The 15251-nt window shown below is 43.6% G+C and overlaps 1 protein-coding gene across 3 annotated transcripts in view; it reads left to right on the top strand.

Moving 5' to 3' along the window:
- Klhl6 (kelch like family member 6) overlaps positions 1–13164 on the top strand; it is a 112471-nt gene extending 99307 nt beyond the window's left edge. For all 3 annotated transcript variants that reach the window (XM_090342798.1, XM_090342807.1, XM_090342788.1), the window contains exons 3-7: positions 1299–1748; positions 4957–5194; positions 9458–9660; positions 10992–11205; positions 12857–13164. In XM_090342798.1, the coding sequence (XP_090198924.1) occupies positions 1299–1748; positions 4957–5194; positions 9458–9660; positions 10992–11205; positions 12857–13158 (1407 nt within the window). In that variant the 3' untranslated portion in view covers positions 13159–13164. The remainder of the gene's footprint in view (positions 1–1298; positions 1749–4956; positions 5195–9457; positions 9661–10991; positions 11206–12856) is intronic.
- Positions 13165–15251: the final 2087 nt, after the last annotated feature.

Below are 15251 nucleotides of genomic sequence, written 5' to 3'. Positions count from 1 at the left end.
CTTCATCAGCTCCTGCTGACCACTCCCACTGCAGTTTAGCTCAATGGACAGCCACAGTAGTTTCTTCTGTCAAGAGTGAAAAAGCTGCTCTTGCTTCTTCTACACTGATGATGACTACAAGGTATGCCTGCTCTTCTCTTGGACCTACCAAGATAAAGCTGTCTCGCATCCCTGAAGAAGATGAGACCCCTGCCTCCTAAGACGTCTTTTGGATCTCATCCAAGGATGCATATGCACATTCACTACCATGGAACTGTTAATGCTGCCTTCTACCCCGCCTTCTACTCCCAATGTCCGACGACCCTTGTCAGCAGGAAGTAGCCAGAAAGAGTCGGCACCCCTTTACAACTATCAGAAGGAGGAAATGTTAGGTCTGCCTGGAAGAAATGGCTTCTTCCCTTGGCTCGCTCCCCCTGCACCCTGGAAATCCTAGCCCAGCACCTGTAACCCAGCAACTGGCATGCCTGGGGGTACTGGGAAGCCCCCAGTCTGAGGTATTTCCCTATCCTCTGAGATCACATCCACTTCTGCTGTGGTCACACCCCTCCCCCTATATAACCTCTCCCTTTCCTCCATAAGCTCTCTTGCTCCGCCTGACTCCATCTTGGGCGGCAGGAGTCTGCTCTCTCCTCACAATAACCCTTCTCCTGAACTGTGTTGAGTTTCCTTTTGGCAGATCTTACAATTTGAAGTCAGCATGTGCAGGAGAAAGTTCATGAGACTTTTATCTCTAATTAATCACAAAAAATAAAAATATAAAATAACTGGAAGTGGGGCAGTGGCTAAAGTAGTAGAGCTGTAACCTTGAACAAAAAAGTTAAGGGACAGAACCTAGACCCTGAGTTCAAGTCTCAGTATATTAGTATGTCGCCCCACGCCCTACAACATATCCATGTACAATATGCTTTAAAAATGAGTTTAAGCTGAGCACTGGTGGCTCATGCCTGTAATCCTAGCTACTCAGGAGGCTGATATCTGAGGATCGTGGTTCAAAGCGTGGGCATGAAAGTCTATGAGACTGCTCACCAGAAAACCAGAAGTGGTCCTATAGCTCAAAGTGGTAGAGCACAAGCCTTGAGCTGAAGAGCTTAGGGACAGAGGTTCAAGCCCCATGACTGACAAAATAAATAAATAAAACGATTTTAAAGCTATAGACTATAAGACTGTGTCTTGTACTTAGCTAGTCCACTATGTTGGACATTTTTTTTTGTTTTTTACTACCAGATTCCATGCATCAATTACTGTCTTTGTGGATTAATCACTTTCTATCCTGCTTTGCCCCCTTTGTTTTCTTTTAGTTCCTGCGGATGGTGGATGCCTGTGCTAGCTTCCTTACAGAAGTCTTGAACCCAGAAAACTGTGTTGGAATCCTGAGGCTGGCAGACACACACTCCTTGAACAGTCTAAAGAAGCAGGTACAAAGTTACATCATTCAAAACTTTGGGCAGATTTTGAACTCCGAGGAGTTCCTAGAACTTCCTGTGGACACTCTGTACCACATCTTGAAGAGTGATGACCTTTATGTGACCGAGGAGGCTCAGGTGTTTGAGACTGTAATGAACTGGGTGCGCCACAAGCAGTCAGAACGACTCTGCCTGCTCCCCTGTGTCCTTGAGAACGTGCGCCTACCACTTCTGGACCCGTGGTACTTTGTGGAGACAGTCGAAGCAGATCCTCTCATCAGGCAGTGCCCAGAGGTTTTCCCACTGCTCCAGGAAGCCAGGATGTACCACCTTTCTGGCAATGAGGTGAGTTGGGGATGAGACCGGCAAGATAAAGAGTTAGCCAGAAGTGGGGGACTAATGGCTCATGCCTGTAATCCCAGTTACTCAGGAGTCTGAGATCTGAGAATCTTGATTTGAAGCCAGCCTAGGCAGCAAAATCTGTGAGACTTAAATCACCAAATAGCCATCAAAATATCAGTAGAACCAAGACATGAGAAAGGGTATCAATGTATGTGAAGTAATGCGCCTTCCATCTGGAGAATGTAATGTAACCCTTCTATTAATTACAATAAAATATATGAAAAAAATATTAGTAGAGCCAGGAACTGGTGGCTCATGCTTGTAATACTGGCTACTCACAGGAGGTTTAGATCTTAAGATTGTGGCTGGAAGCCAGCCCAGACAGGAAAGGCCAGGAGACTCTTGTCTCTCCATTTGAGTAAAGTGATAGAGTGCTAGCCCTGAATGAAAAAGCTCAGGAATTGCACCCAGGCCTAGAGTTCAAGCCTCAGGACTGGCAGAGATAACAACAACAACAACAAAAAATCCACCAACCCAATATTCAGAAAATGAACTAAGGACTGTCAGAGATACAAGAGAAGCTAAGTTAAGTTATAAATGGCTTAGTTGGCCCATGGCTCTTCTGTTTGAAGGCTCCAATTAGTATTTCACCAGCATCCTAGCAAAATTCCTTAACTGTAACAACAGGGCAAGAAGCAGAAAAGGAAACAAACACAAGGGGCCAAACATGTAGGTGTCCTGGGTTCATAACAACCCACTGTCCTAACTAATTAGTTGTCTTGTGAATGAATCCACTGTGAGTAGCCAACATGAAGCCCTTTTGAGGGTGGTCTCCCATTATCTAGTGATTTCTCATTCACCTCTTCAAGGTTCCAGCTTCTTAGGGCCACCAAACTCAAACCTTTTTAACTAAGATCCTGTCTTTTAAACACAGAACTGAGAGCATGAGCAGACTGTGTCCTGTATCACACTGTATGCAGACTCTAATTCCCAGTGCTAAGCTGTCTGGCAAAGATCCACATTTCCAGTATGGGGGAAAGCCTGGTTGATTCATTACCCTTCATTTGCTAAATATCCATGGGCACTGATATAGACCAACATTTTTGTAAGGCAAAAAGACTGTTTTTGAAATACAATATAGTTTGAGTTTGGTGGATGGGAGAAGCAGCACGGGGAAAGGAGAGGTGAATTAGGAAAATCCAGGCAGTCAGCAGGAACCCAAGAATTTTGGTAGAAGCAGGGTATTAAATAGATAGAATCAAAGAACAAGATGCCAGCTCATGAGTCAGGAAGAAAGCTCATGGCTCACTCAGGCTTTCCAGTAACACCAATGACTGCCAGACTCTTGACAAAGGGGAGCAGAGATGAAAAAAATGGAGGCTGTAGAGAGGAGAGAAGGCGAGATCTGGTTCTCAGATAAGGAAACCAGTCATTGAAGGCTTGAGCTATGCTCTTAAGTATTTCTCTGCAGCACCAACATCCCCTCTGAAAGAGTAGCAGACTGGAGGTTGTTACTCAGCAGTGGGGAAGAGAAGCTTAGAGACAGACACTTGACTCACAGCTGGAGAGAAAGGTGGGGAGTGGCAGAGTATGTCTTGATAAGAACTGATTTTATCTGTCCTACTGACAGGGTGTCTTTGAGTGTTTCTAAATTTCTGGAGCAGTCACCCTATTGCCTCCATCCTCTTCGACAGCTTTTCTACTGTTGATACCCCCAAGTGAAGCCCACTGGTGAGCGTTTTGCCTGCCACAGATGTCCCTTTCTGATGATTCTGTCTGTTGATTCACAAGGGAGAGGTACAGCCATGGCTCATCCTTAAGAACTGAGGATGCATGAGCTGGGAAAGTGGCTTAGTGGTAGAGTTCTTGCCTAGCATACATGAAGCCCTAGGTTTGTTTCCTTGGTACCACATACACAGAAAAAGTCAGAAGTGGTGCTGTGGCTCAAGTGGTAGAGTGCAAGTCTTGAGCAAAAGAAGCTCAGGGACAGTGCTCAGCCCCTGAGTTCCAGCCCAGTACTGGCAAAAAAAAAAAATAAGTGAGGATGCAAAATTGACTAACTCTGGCTATTTGAAACAGAAAATTAAAACAAAACAAAACAGATACCAAACAAAGATTCATGGAAAAGTAGAGGTTGGGTATTGATTGGGTTTTGGCTTTTACCTGGATTTTTCCTCTTGAGGGTTCAATATTTATGGGTAAAAACAAAAACAAAACAAACAACCCTCCCCCCAAAACCTGTTAGATCCAACTAACTTTGGAGGAAAAAGTGGCTGCTTTGATTATCTCAGAAGTGGATACAGCCTTTCTGTCTCCCACTATCATAGCCACAAGACCTTCCTGAATGAGTCTGGGGATGGATGGTCCAGGAGGAGGCCACCCTTCCTTTTCTAGTAATATCCATTGACACCTACTACAGTTTGTATAGACAAGGCAATATGTTAAGTGTTGTGTTATGTGACAAGTACCCTGCTCATCCCTTTACTTCAAGGCTCTCAAATATTCACAACAACCTAATGGCATAGATCCAATAACAGGCCAATTCCCATAGCCGGAGGTAGTAGAGATGATGGTGTATGTGACCCCAGACCTCTTGTGTTCAAATACATATGGTATGAGACTTTCTGCTCAAGGCATTCAAGAGTCATTCACTTGATGCTAGGATTGAACCCCAGCCTCCCTGGCTACATTCTGATTGCTTCTTTGTTCTTATTTCTTTGAATGTCCTATATGGCCACTGTCAAAGACTTCTCTTTCCAGAAAAAGTTGGCAATGAACAAAGTATGAGAGATCATGAAAAAATGGAAATGAAGGAGAGATAGCCCCAAATGAAATTCAATTTCAGGATTTAAGGTTTCAGACTAGGTAGGAAGGAAGAGGCAGGAAGTGCATTTAATGACCAAAGAGTCCTTGGTTTCTTCAATAGTGTATAGCTGGAGCCTATTACACCCAGCCCCAGGCCAAACACAGATGAGGTAGTAAGTAGTAATACTAAGTATTACTAAATTAGTTAATAATCATGAGAGATGAGGTAGTTAATATTAAATTAGTATTGATCAAATTAAATTCGCACTATATAAATGATGAAACTGATACTCAAGGAGACAACATCACATTGGCAATGAGCTACTCTGTACAGCTCCATAGCCTCAGCTCTGCACCATCGTGTTTTGTGTCCCCTGGCCTGAATATCCTTACCATTGGTTTCCAGATTATTTCAGAGCGCACCAAGCCCAGGATGCACGAGTTCCAGTCTGAGGTGTTCATGATCATTGGTGGCTGCACGAAGGATGAACGATTTGTGGCAGAGGTAACCTGCCTGGACCCCCTGAGGCGCAGCCGCCTGGAGGTGGCCAAACTCCCACTGACAGAGCATGAGCTGGAGAGTGAGAATAAGAAGTGGGTGGAATTTGCATGCGTGACATTAAAAAATGAGGTCTACATCTCAGGTAAGCAGGAGCCATGTGAAGCCAAAGCCCTCCACATTTTCCCAAGAGCCAGCCATGTGACCATCCTGCAAGATGACTGTGAGTTGGCGATGGCCTAGTTCTAACTGAGTCAAGACATGGAACCAGGAGCCCAAGTGGTTATTTTTCTTAGAGAGTGAATTATTATTATGTAAGAAACACTAGAGAATGTGCAGCATGCCGGGCGTGGTGGTTCACGCCTATAATCCTAGCTACTCAGGAGGCTGAGATCTGAAGATCGAAGTTCAGAGTCAGCCCAGGCACAAAAGGACCTGAGACTCTTACCTCCAATTAACCTCTAGAAAATGGGAAGTGGGTCTTGGCTCAAGGGTAGGGTGGTAGCCTTGAGCTGAAGAGCTCAGGGACAACGCCTAGGCCGAGTTCAAGCCCCATGACCCACAAAAAAAAAAAAAAAAAAAAAAAAAAAGAATGAGCAGCATGCTTTAGGTCTGGAAATAGAATACTGAATGAAACATTTGGTCTTTCTCCAAGCCTGACTCCCTCTCAGTCTCACTGGTCACACATTTATATACTTCACAAGCCCACTGAAGTAGTGTTTTTTAAAAGAACACTTTTTACTTCTGAATTGTTGCTTAGCATTTATAATCACTTTATTCCCCAAATGCCAAGAGAATTAATACTATTTCCCTAGCACCTAACAGTGTGCTTGATCTCAGAGGGTAAATGCTTAATAAAGATTTGCCTAATTAGAACCACCTTTCCTGTATAGAAGGTGAATAGCTTTGATAACATTCAAATTCTTGCCTTTCCCATTAAGGTAAGGTAGATGTTCACATCAGAAGCCATCAGCTTCTTCTTGGGACCCTATATTAGGAGGGAGAGTTCTCTCCTTACCCTTAGAGGATCTTCTCCTATTTGAACATGTCTAAGAAGAATGGCTTTCCACACAGCATTCCGAAAAATCAAGGGTGGGCCAGCTCTTATTCTGATGGGTTCATCCTGTTGATTAGGCTATAGTTTTATATAGTAGACATAGCTTTAATTGTTACAGAAGATTCAAATGATATAGAGAATGGAAAGTAAATAATATCAGTTTATCTGTGCCACTTTAAATTTACTAATTTATTAATATTTTTGAGCCTTATTACATCTCCTTTGTTCTTTTGAGTCACACATACTCTCTCCTAGAATGTGGAAGATAGACTGGTTGATAATTACACAGTAATTTCTTTCTTTCTTTTTTTCTTCTTTCCCTCCTTCCCTCCTTCCCTCCCTCTCTCCCTCCTTCCCTCCCTCCCTCCTCCCTTCCTTCCTTCCTTCCTTCCTTCCTTCCTTCCATCCTCCCTCCCTCCCTCTCTCCCTCCCTCTTCTCTCTCCCTTCCCTTCCCTTCCTTCCTTCCTTCCTTCCTTCCTTTCCAGTCCTTGAGCTCAGGGCCTGGGCACTGTCTTTGGATACATTTTGCTCAAGGCTAGTGGCTCTGCCACTTGAGCCACAATGCCACTTCTGGCTTTTCCTGTGTATGTGGTACTGAGGAATCAAACTCAGGGCTTTATGCATGCTAGGCAAGCACTCTACCACTAAGCTATGCTCCAGGCCCTATAGTAATTTTTTCCCTTATGCTTTGAGTTACATGTCATGCTTAGAAAACGTTTCTATTCCTAAAATTGAGATACTCTCCTATATGCTCCAGTTACTTTAGTAGCAGTTACATCTGGAATTTTAATGTATATGTAATTTACATTTTAAATGTAGTGTGAGACGTGTCTGTTTTCCAAATAATACTACTTGCAGTAACATTTATTTAATGATTTCTATATATTTTCACCTGCTCCGTGTTTTTTTTTTTTTTTTGCCAGTCCTGGCTTGAACTCAGGCATTAGCACTATCCTTCAGCTTTCTCAAGGCTAGAGCTCTACTAGTTGAGCCACAGTACCAGTTCTGGCTTTTTTTTATATATTTAGTAAATGAGGAATCGAGCCTGAGTCTTGTGCATGCTAGGCAAGCACTCTACCACTAGGCCAAACTCCTGGCCCCTGCTCTGCCACTTGAGTCACCGCTTTTTCTGTGCATGTTGCTCTGGGGAGTGGAAACCAGATCTTCATGCATGCTAGGTGAGCACATTACCAACTCCCGGCCCATAAGAAAGGTTTATTTTTAATTTTGGGGTCGGTTCTGGGGCTTAAATTCTGGGCCTGAGCATTGTACCTGAGCTCTTCAGCTCAAGGCAAGCGCTCTACCACTTGAGCCTCAGCGTCTGTTCTGTATTTCTAATTAATCAGTTTGCTTAATTGTATGTCGATACCATGCTTTTTCATTGTAATAACTTTGGAGCATATTTTAATTTTTGATAAGAGAAGCCTCTTTCTTCATTATTCCATATTTTTCACAATTAAAACATTGTTTTATTCTGAAAGAAAAACTAATACATAGAAATCCAAGTTTAGAAATCAAGGTACTGGTTAAGTCTGATACATAAAATTAAGTGTTTTATTTATCAAAATTTTTTGGAAGTTTATCACTGTTAGAACAATTGCCTGGAGCTAGACACCAGTGGCTCAGACATATAATCCTAGCTACTCAGGAAACTGAGATCTGAGGATCGCAGTTCAAAGTCAGCCCAGGCACAAAAATCTCTGAGACTCTAGTCTCCAATTAACCACTAAAAAACTGGAAGTTGCACTGTGGATCAAAATTGTAGTGGGCTCACCTTGAGCTGAAGAGCTCAGGACAGCACCCAGGCTCAGAGTTCAAGTCCTATGACTGACAATGAATAAATAAGTAATAAATAAATAGAAAGTTCATGAGTCTTTTACCTCTAATTAACCAGCAAAAAGTCAGAAGTAGAGCTGTGGCTCAAGTGGTAGACTGCAGTGTTGAGTGAAAAAGCTAAGAGACAGCTCCTAGTCTTGAGTTCAAGCCCCAATATTGGCATACGGATACACACACACACACACACACACACACACACACACACACACACACACAATCATGTACATGTACTTTTGACCTAGATAGTCCACTCCAGAGTTCCAACCTTAGGAAGCTTTTCAACTTTAGTGCACATTTAGAAGTCTGAAAAGGCTAGTATTTTGCTGTAAGTAGTTAGTGGTGCTTTTAGGCTTATGTAGAACAATAAGAATGCAAAGCTGTTAAAGTATTTTTTTTTAAGTAATCCCAAGAAGCAGCTCTTCTTTGTTTTGGTCTCTAATTGCTGAATTACGCATTTTCTTATTAAGATAATTTCCATGAGGAACACCACTTCCAGTTTTCTAGTGGTTAATTGGAGATAAGAATCTGTCTCATGGACTTTCTTTGAACCATGATCCTTAGATCTCAGCCTCCTGATTAGCTAGGATTACAGGCGTGAGCCACCATGTCCAGCTCACATATAGTTTTATATATATCAGAGATATGAGCCAATTTTGTAAAATCTGTCTTCTCTGTCTGTCCTCTCTCTCTCTCTCCCACACTCTCTCTCTTTCTCTCGTGTGTGTGTGTGTCTGTGTGTCTGTGTGTGTGTGTCTGTGTCTGTGTGTGTGTGTCTGTGTGTGTGTACTGGAACTTGAAGTCAGGTTCCAACCTTTGGCTTTTTCACTCAAGTCTGAGCACTCTACCACTTGAGTCACATCTCCGCTTTCAGCCCCACCCTCCTCCTCCTCCTCCTCCTCCTCCTCCTTCTCCTCCTCCTCCTCCTCCTCCTCCTAGTCTTCATCTTCCTTTTTTGACTGGAAATAAGAATCTTACAGACTTCACTGCCTAGGCTGGCTTCAAATCATGACCCTCAGATCTCAGTTTTCTGAGTTGCTAGTATTACAGATGTGCTCCACCAGTGCTTGAACCTAACATATTTCTCTAATCTCTTTTTAAGTTTAGGTAAATACAGAACTTAAGCTGTCTTTCAATTTCCCAACTGGTCAAGGCCCTACCATCCCCACCCAGCTTCACTTCCTGTTCTTTGTGGGCACAAAGACAGTCCTGCTTCCTTCTGGCCCTTGCCTACCCAGGCCAACATGGACCATCCTCTGAAGTTTTCTCTGAAGCTGGCTTACTTAGCCACTTCTCTGAATTACCATGGCTGAAGTGGCACAGCACAAAGTTTCCCATCAGTTTCTTCCCCCGCCCCCATCAGCCTTCCTGTCTCCTCTTGGTCTCCTGTGTTTGTTTTGTTTTTCCTTAGGATGAGACCAGGCTGAGGGACTAGCACTTTAGCGTTTTAGAAAAGGATAGGAGAAGCTACAGTTCTGACATCTTTATTGCTTCTTTCATGTTTATATCTCTTCTAGGTGGCAAAGAAACACAGCATGATGTTTGGAAATATAATTCTTCAATCAACAAGTGGATTCAGATTGAGTATTTAAACATAGGCCGCTGGAGGCATAAGATGGTGGTATTGGGTGGCAAGGTCTATGTAATTGGTGGTTTCGATGGTTTACAGAGAATCAACAATGTGGAGACTTATGATCCCTTCCACAACTGCTGGTCAGAGGTATGGGAGCTTATTTTGTATAAGCAACTTTATCTATGTTAGACTTCAACGTTTAAAATTTAAGCAAAGGCACCTGCTACCTTTCTGATTGCTCTGCTTCCATGGAGACATTTCGGTGGCTCTGGTCTTCCTTCCTCCCAGGAGCCATGGTCAAGTTACAGTATCAATATCCTTCCAGAGGCTATGTGTGGGCACTGTCCTGGCCTGGAGAGAGCCCCAGACATGGAGGGGAGGCTGCTCTGACATGGTAGATCTCTTGGTTATGTTTTCTGGCTTATTCTGTTTCCTCAGGTATCTTCTGTCCTATTCCTCTCCATACCAGATACCAGGATCCATTTATATACACAGTTTATGAGCCCAAAGTCATTTGGTCACAATTAGAAGCTAGCCCTTGTTTCTTTTCTCCTTCCTTCCTTCCTTCCTTCCTGAGGCTTGAACTCGGGGCCTGGGTGCTTTCCCTGAGCTCTTCAGCTCAAGGCTAGCACTCTACCACTTTGAGTCACAGCCCCACTTCCATTTTTCTAGTGGTTAATTGGAGATAAGAGTCTCACAGACTTTAGTGCCTGGGCTGGCTCTGAACCACGATCCTCAGATCTCAGCTTCCTGAGTAGCTAGGATTACAGTCGTGAGCCACCAGAGCACAATTGTTTATTTTCATATTAATGAAGAACATTTTCGTGCCTGCATACTAATTGCTAGCAATGCAACCTGAGGTATAAATCATAGTGGAGAAAGGGGAAATGGCTTTACCTCTGCCTTTCTAGGTTGTTTGCAAATTCAAATCTCTTTCAAATCCTGTGAAGAAGGGGCCCAAGATCATCACAGAGTCATGTCATGTCTCAAAAGGGCCAGCTAACCAGGCAGTGGTGGTCACACCTATAATCCTAGCTTTTCTTTCTGGAAAGTAACCAGGACATTTGGACTAATCAACATTCGTTCAATATTTTTAAATGAATGAACACATGAATACATAAGAATATTCATGTTTGGAAGATCTTTTGTTTCCAAGATTGACTAGCTTCATATGTCTGAGCGCTTATTCTTGTCATATTAATGAGGACCCATTTACATATAGCCCTATATATTCTCCATGAAAATCCTATATAGGTTTCCCTGAGAGTTGGCTTCTGGAAGAATCAGATGGGGATAGGTTTCTTGGAGCTTGTAGAGGAGTTTGGAAATAAAGGCTTTGATTATCTCCACATCTTTAGGGAGATCAGTCCCAGAGTCTCATCACTTCAGGCAAAGGTTGCCCAAGTGTGTGTCCTATGAGCTGCTCCAGCCAAGAAAGCATGACTGACAGCTTCTTCCTGTGCCCTGTGCTCCTTCAGGCTGCACCGCTCCTGGTCCATGTCAGTTCCTTCGCAGCTACCAGTCACAAGAAGAAACTGTATGTGATTGGGGGCGGGCCCAATGGAAAACTGGCCACAGACAAGACTCAGTGTTATGACCCTTCCACCAATAAATGGAGTTTGAAGTCAGCCATGCCAGTAGAAGCTAAATGTATCAATGCAGTGAGTTTCCAGGACCGAATCTATGTAGTTGGTGAGTGATAGCTTCTTCTTCATTTGAGTACCTTCCCCATACAGTCATGGGGGAATTCAGTTGAGTGTTGTTCACACCCTCCTCTTCCTCCCCCTCCCCCTCTTCCTCCTCCCCCTCCTCCTCCTCCCCCTCCCCCTCCCCCTCCTCCCCCTCCTCCTCCTCCTCCTCCTCCTCCGCCTCCTCCTCCTCCTTCTTCTTCTTCTTCTTCTTCTTCTTCTTCTTCTTCTTCTTCTTCTTCTTCTTCTTCGTGTGTGTGTGTGTGTGTGTGTGTGTGTGTGTGTGTGTGTGTGTGTGTGTGTGTGTTATGTTGGTCATGGGGCTTAAATTCAGGTTCAGAGCCTAGATGCCAACCCTGAACTTTATGTTCTGAAGGCTAGTGCTCTACTGCTTGAGTCACAGCTCCACTTATGGCTTTGATGGTTAATTAAAGAGTCTCACAGACTTTCCTGCTTAGGTTGGCTTAGAATTACATTCTTCAGGTCTCAGCCTCCTGAGTATCTGGGTTAACAGGCGTGAACTACCAGCACCTGGCTAGAAAAGGTGGTCTTGAGAACTCTTTAGTGTTGTGGATTTGACTGAAAAGGAAAAAAAGACAGGGTTGGTTTGGGCCCTGTTGGAATTTCCCCTGAAGTTCTGGAGGCAGAATGGCCACCCAAAGCAGATGGATGCTGTGGTTCAGGGTAGGAGCAAGAGCAAAACTATATCCCAGACATTAGCAAATATAGAGAAATTGCAATGTGCGCTGTGTAATGAGTGCTGGAGAAATAGAAGCCATCAACATTTTTTAGTTTGGGACCATGGGAACTTCCTTCCCCTTGCTGGCTTTAGAGGGTCTGAAGTCAGGAGGAAAGTCTGTTCAGCCTCACCACAGTTGGAGCATAATTGTTAAGGATGGGAGCTCTCGGTCCTGACTATTCCTTACAGTCACCAAAGAGCTTTTTACAAAAATGTGGTAGCTGAGTCTTACCCCCGGCCAGTAAAATCAGAATGAGAAGGAGCATGCTACAGAACGATGTAACTATGTTTTTAAAGACGCCAGATGATTTTAATGTGCAGCCACGGTCAAGAACTACTGATTAAGGAGATGCCAGAAGATAAATAAGGTCCGTGAATAATCAGAGTCAATCAGAAAAGGCATTTGGAGGCAAAATACTGGAACAGATCAAAAAGAAAATATGTCTCAAGCATTAAAAGTCTACTCTCAAGATGGGCAACGTGGGCCCGTTAGCCTAAATCACGCTAAGTCTACAAAGAGATACTACGCCCATCCAAGAGGGGTAGACGAACAGCCCCTGCCAGGTGCTTCATGTGCCTGGACCTTCTGAAGCCTTCTTTTGCTCCATGGTCTTGGCATTCATCACACATTCTACACCAAGGCTATTTGAGGCATGGGCTGGTGTTTCCTCCAGCTTCATTTTATCAGTCATGTGAAGCCAGGTGTCCTTTAGAACCCAATTCACATCTGGCTGTGGAACTAAAAGGACTTTGTGAAGTGTCTCCACAGTGGCAACTTACTGTTTCCTAACCCTGATTTTCTAGGTCAATCTATGCTTCTTCTTATGACCTCACTAGATGTAGAATTCTCTGGATTAAAGGGGAGGAGAACCAGAAAGATGTTAGGATGCCCACTGTGTGTGCTCTTCCTCTCCAGGTGGGGCCATGCGAGCGCTGTACGCCTACAGCCCCCTGGAAGACAGCTGGTGCCTGGTGACCCAGCTCAGCCATGAGAGGGCCAGCTGTGGCATCGCGCCCTGCAACAGCCGGCTCTACATCACCGGTGGGAGGGACGAGAAGAACGAGGTCATTGCTACTGTGCTATGTTGGGACCCCAAGGCCCAGAAACTGACAGAGGAGTGTGTGTTGCCCCGGGGAGTATCGCACCATGGCAGTGTCACCATCAGAAAGTCATACACTCACATCCGGAGGATTGTGCCAGGAGCAGTGTCTGTGTGACAGGCAGACACAGGAAACCAGACAGGAATGTTTGCATGAGCTACCTCAGAAGGAAAGGCACCTATCTACCCTGATTCTAGTGCAATGCACATTTCCATAGCAACCTATTCAGCTTAACTAAGGTTAAAGTACCTGGTTCCTGGGTATTATCAGTCACGCCTTACAGATGAGGAAACTGAGTTTCAGAGAGGCTAAGAAACCCTGGTCACTCAGGAGATACCTAAGCAAGTCTGAATAGATGTCTTCCCATTTTAAAGCCAGTGTCCTTCCCACCATTCTTAGGTCAGAAAACACGAAAGCAAACCCATAAATCTGCTCTGAAGATTGACTCAGGCACTGTCCCTGAGCCTCTTTGTGCTCAAGGCTAGCATTCTACCACTTGAGCCACAGTACCACTTCTGGACTTTTCTGACTAGTTGATTGGAGGAGCTAAGAGTCTCATGGACTTTCATGCCCAGGTTGGCTTTCAACTATAGTCCTCAGATCTCAGCCTCCTCCGAAGCTAGGATTACAGGCATGAGCCTGAGGTGCCTAGCTTACTGTTTTGTTGTTAAGTGTGAACATGGCTGGCTAAGCAGAGACAGAATCTTTTGGATGGTGTACATTCTGGGATTTAGACAATGATCTGGATCTGTGTTTTAGGACCCCACCCTCCTAGAACCTTAGATACCAGGATCCTCTAAGCCCTTCACTTCGGATTTTCGATCAGCTTGGCTCAATTTGACTCAAAGAACAGAAACTTCACTTTGTTCTAAATGAAGAGCTTTCAATGTGCTCCCTGGAAATGCATTCTAATTCTTGAGGTAAAGAAATAGGTTAAGAGATCCTGTTTCATGGACTGTATTTAAAAATATAGTGACTACATAACCCAAGGTACTTTATTTTTGTTGTATGATTCTAATTATCTTCATAGAGTTTTATTCACGTTGGGGGGACATACTGGAAAATTTAGTTCAGTTTATGCTTAGATTGTTGAAATAAACAGAAATGCATGTTGATATGTGAAATGCTTTGAGCTATGAAAAGAAGCCAGATACAAACATTTAGAACTATATGATCATTCTGGCACTAATAACCTTCAGCTAAAGCAATTTGATCTCATTTAGCAAGACTCAGGAAGACACCAGTGAATGACAAATCTCAGCTGTAGAGACACTCAAAGGGGTAAGGAGGCCACTAGTGAATATTTTTCTTTCTTCAAGCTAAAAATAAGGTGCACATGACGTTATGAGTGCAAGTCTTGGCTATTTTGCAAGGAGGTCCCTTCTGGAAGCACTTAGGTCAACTAACTTGACTACTTACATGTTTATCTCTTCAAGATCTTGATTAAAACAACCTATGAATCACAGGAAACCTCTGTTTTAGTGCAAATATTACTTTAGGGATGAGTTTTTTCTTCTCTTTTCCATTCTTCTTTTCCTTCTCCTTTACTTTCTCCTTTTTCCTCTTCCTCTTCTACTTCTCCTTCTTCAGCTTCTGATGTGCGTGCGTGTGTGTGTGTGTGTGTGTGTGTGTGTGTGTGTGTCTGTGTCTGTGTCTGTGTCTGTGTGTGTATTAGGGCTTGCTTGGAATCAGGATTCTCAGATTTCAACCTCCTGAGTAGCTAGAATTATGGGCCTGAGCTACTGGCACCCAGCTTAAGAGACTCTTAAAGAGAAGTCCTGTGGTAACATGATGGCACACACAGAGAACCTTTACTTCATGAGAGATGGCTCCTCTTCAATAGCAACCAGCAAACTCTGAAGTCCTCGGCATCTTTAGCCAACACAGGAAAAGACAGAATTTAAGATCTGAGTTATAAACATGGTACTTAATGTAAGATTTGAATGACAAATTTGTTCAGAATCCCTAAATGCATAAATGAAATGTTGTGTCTGCATTTTATAACATGATGTAAGCAAGTGAATTTCAGCAAAATCATAGCTTATACTCAAGATATAAGGATTCTTAATAATGTTAATGAAAACCCCGGTTTGATTCCTTGCTAGCACATACATAGAAAAAAGCCAGAAATGGTGCTGAGGCTCAAGTGGTAGAAGAGCTTTAGCCTTAAGAAAGTCCAAGGACAGTGATCAGGCCCTGAGCTCAAGCCC

Source organism: Megascapheus bottae, chromosome 1 (assembly GCF_031878675.1).
Source record: "Megascapheus bottae isolate mThoBot1 chromosome 1, mThoBot2.hap1, whole genome shotgun sequence".
In the NCBI taxonomy this organism is placed as follows: domain Eukaryota; kingdom Metazoa; phylum Chordata; class Mammalia; order Rodentia; family Geomyidae; genus Megascapheus; species Megascapheus bottae.
This window is presented reverse-complemented; position numbering and strand designations above follow the sequence as displayed.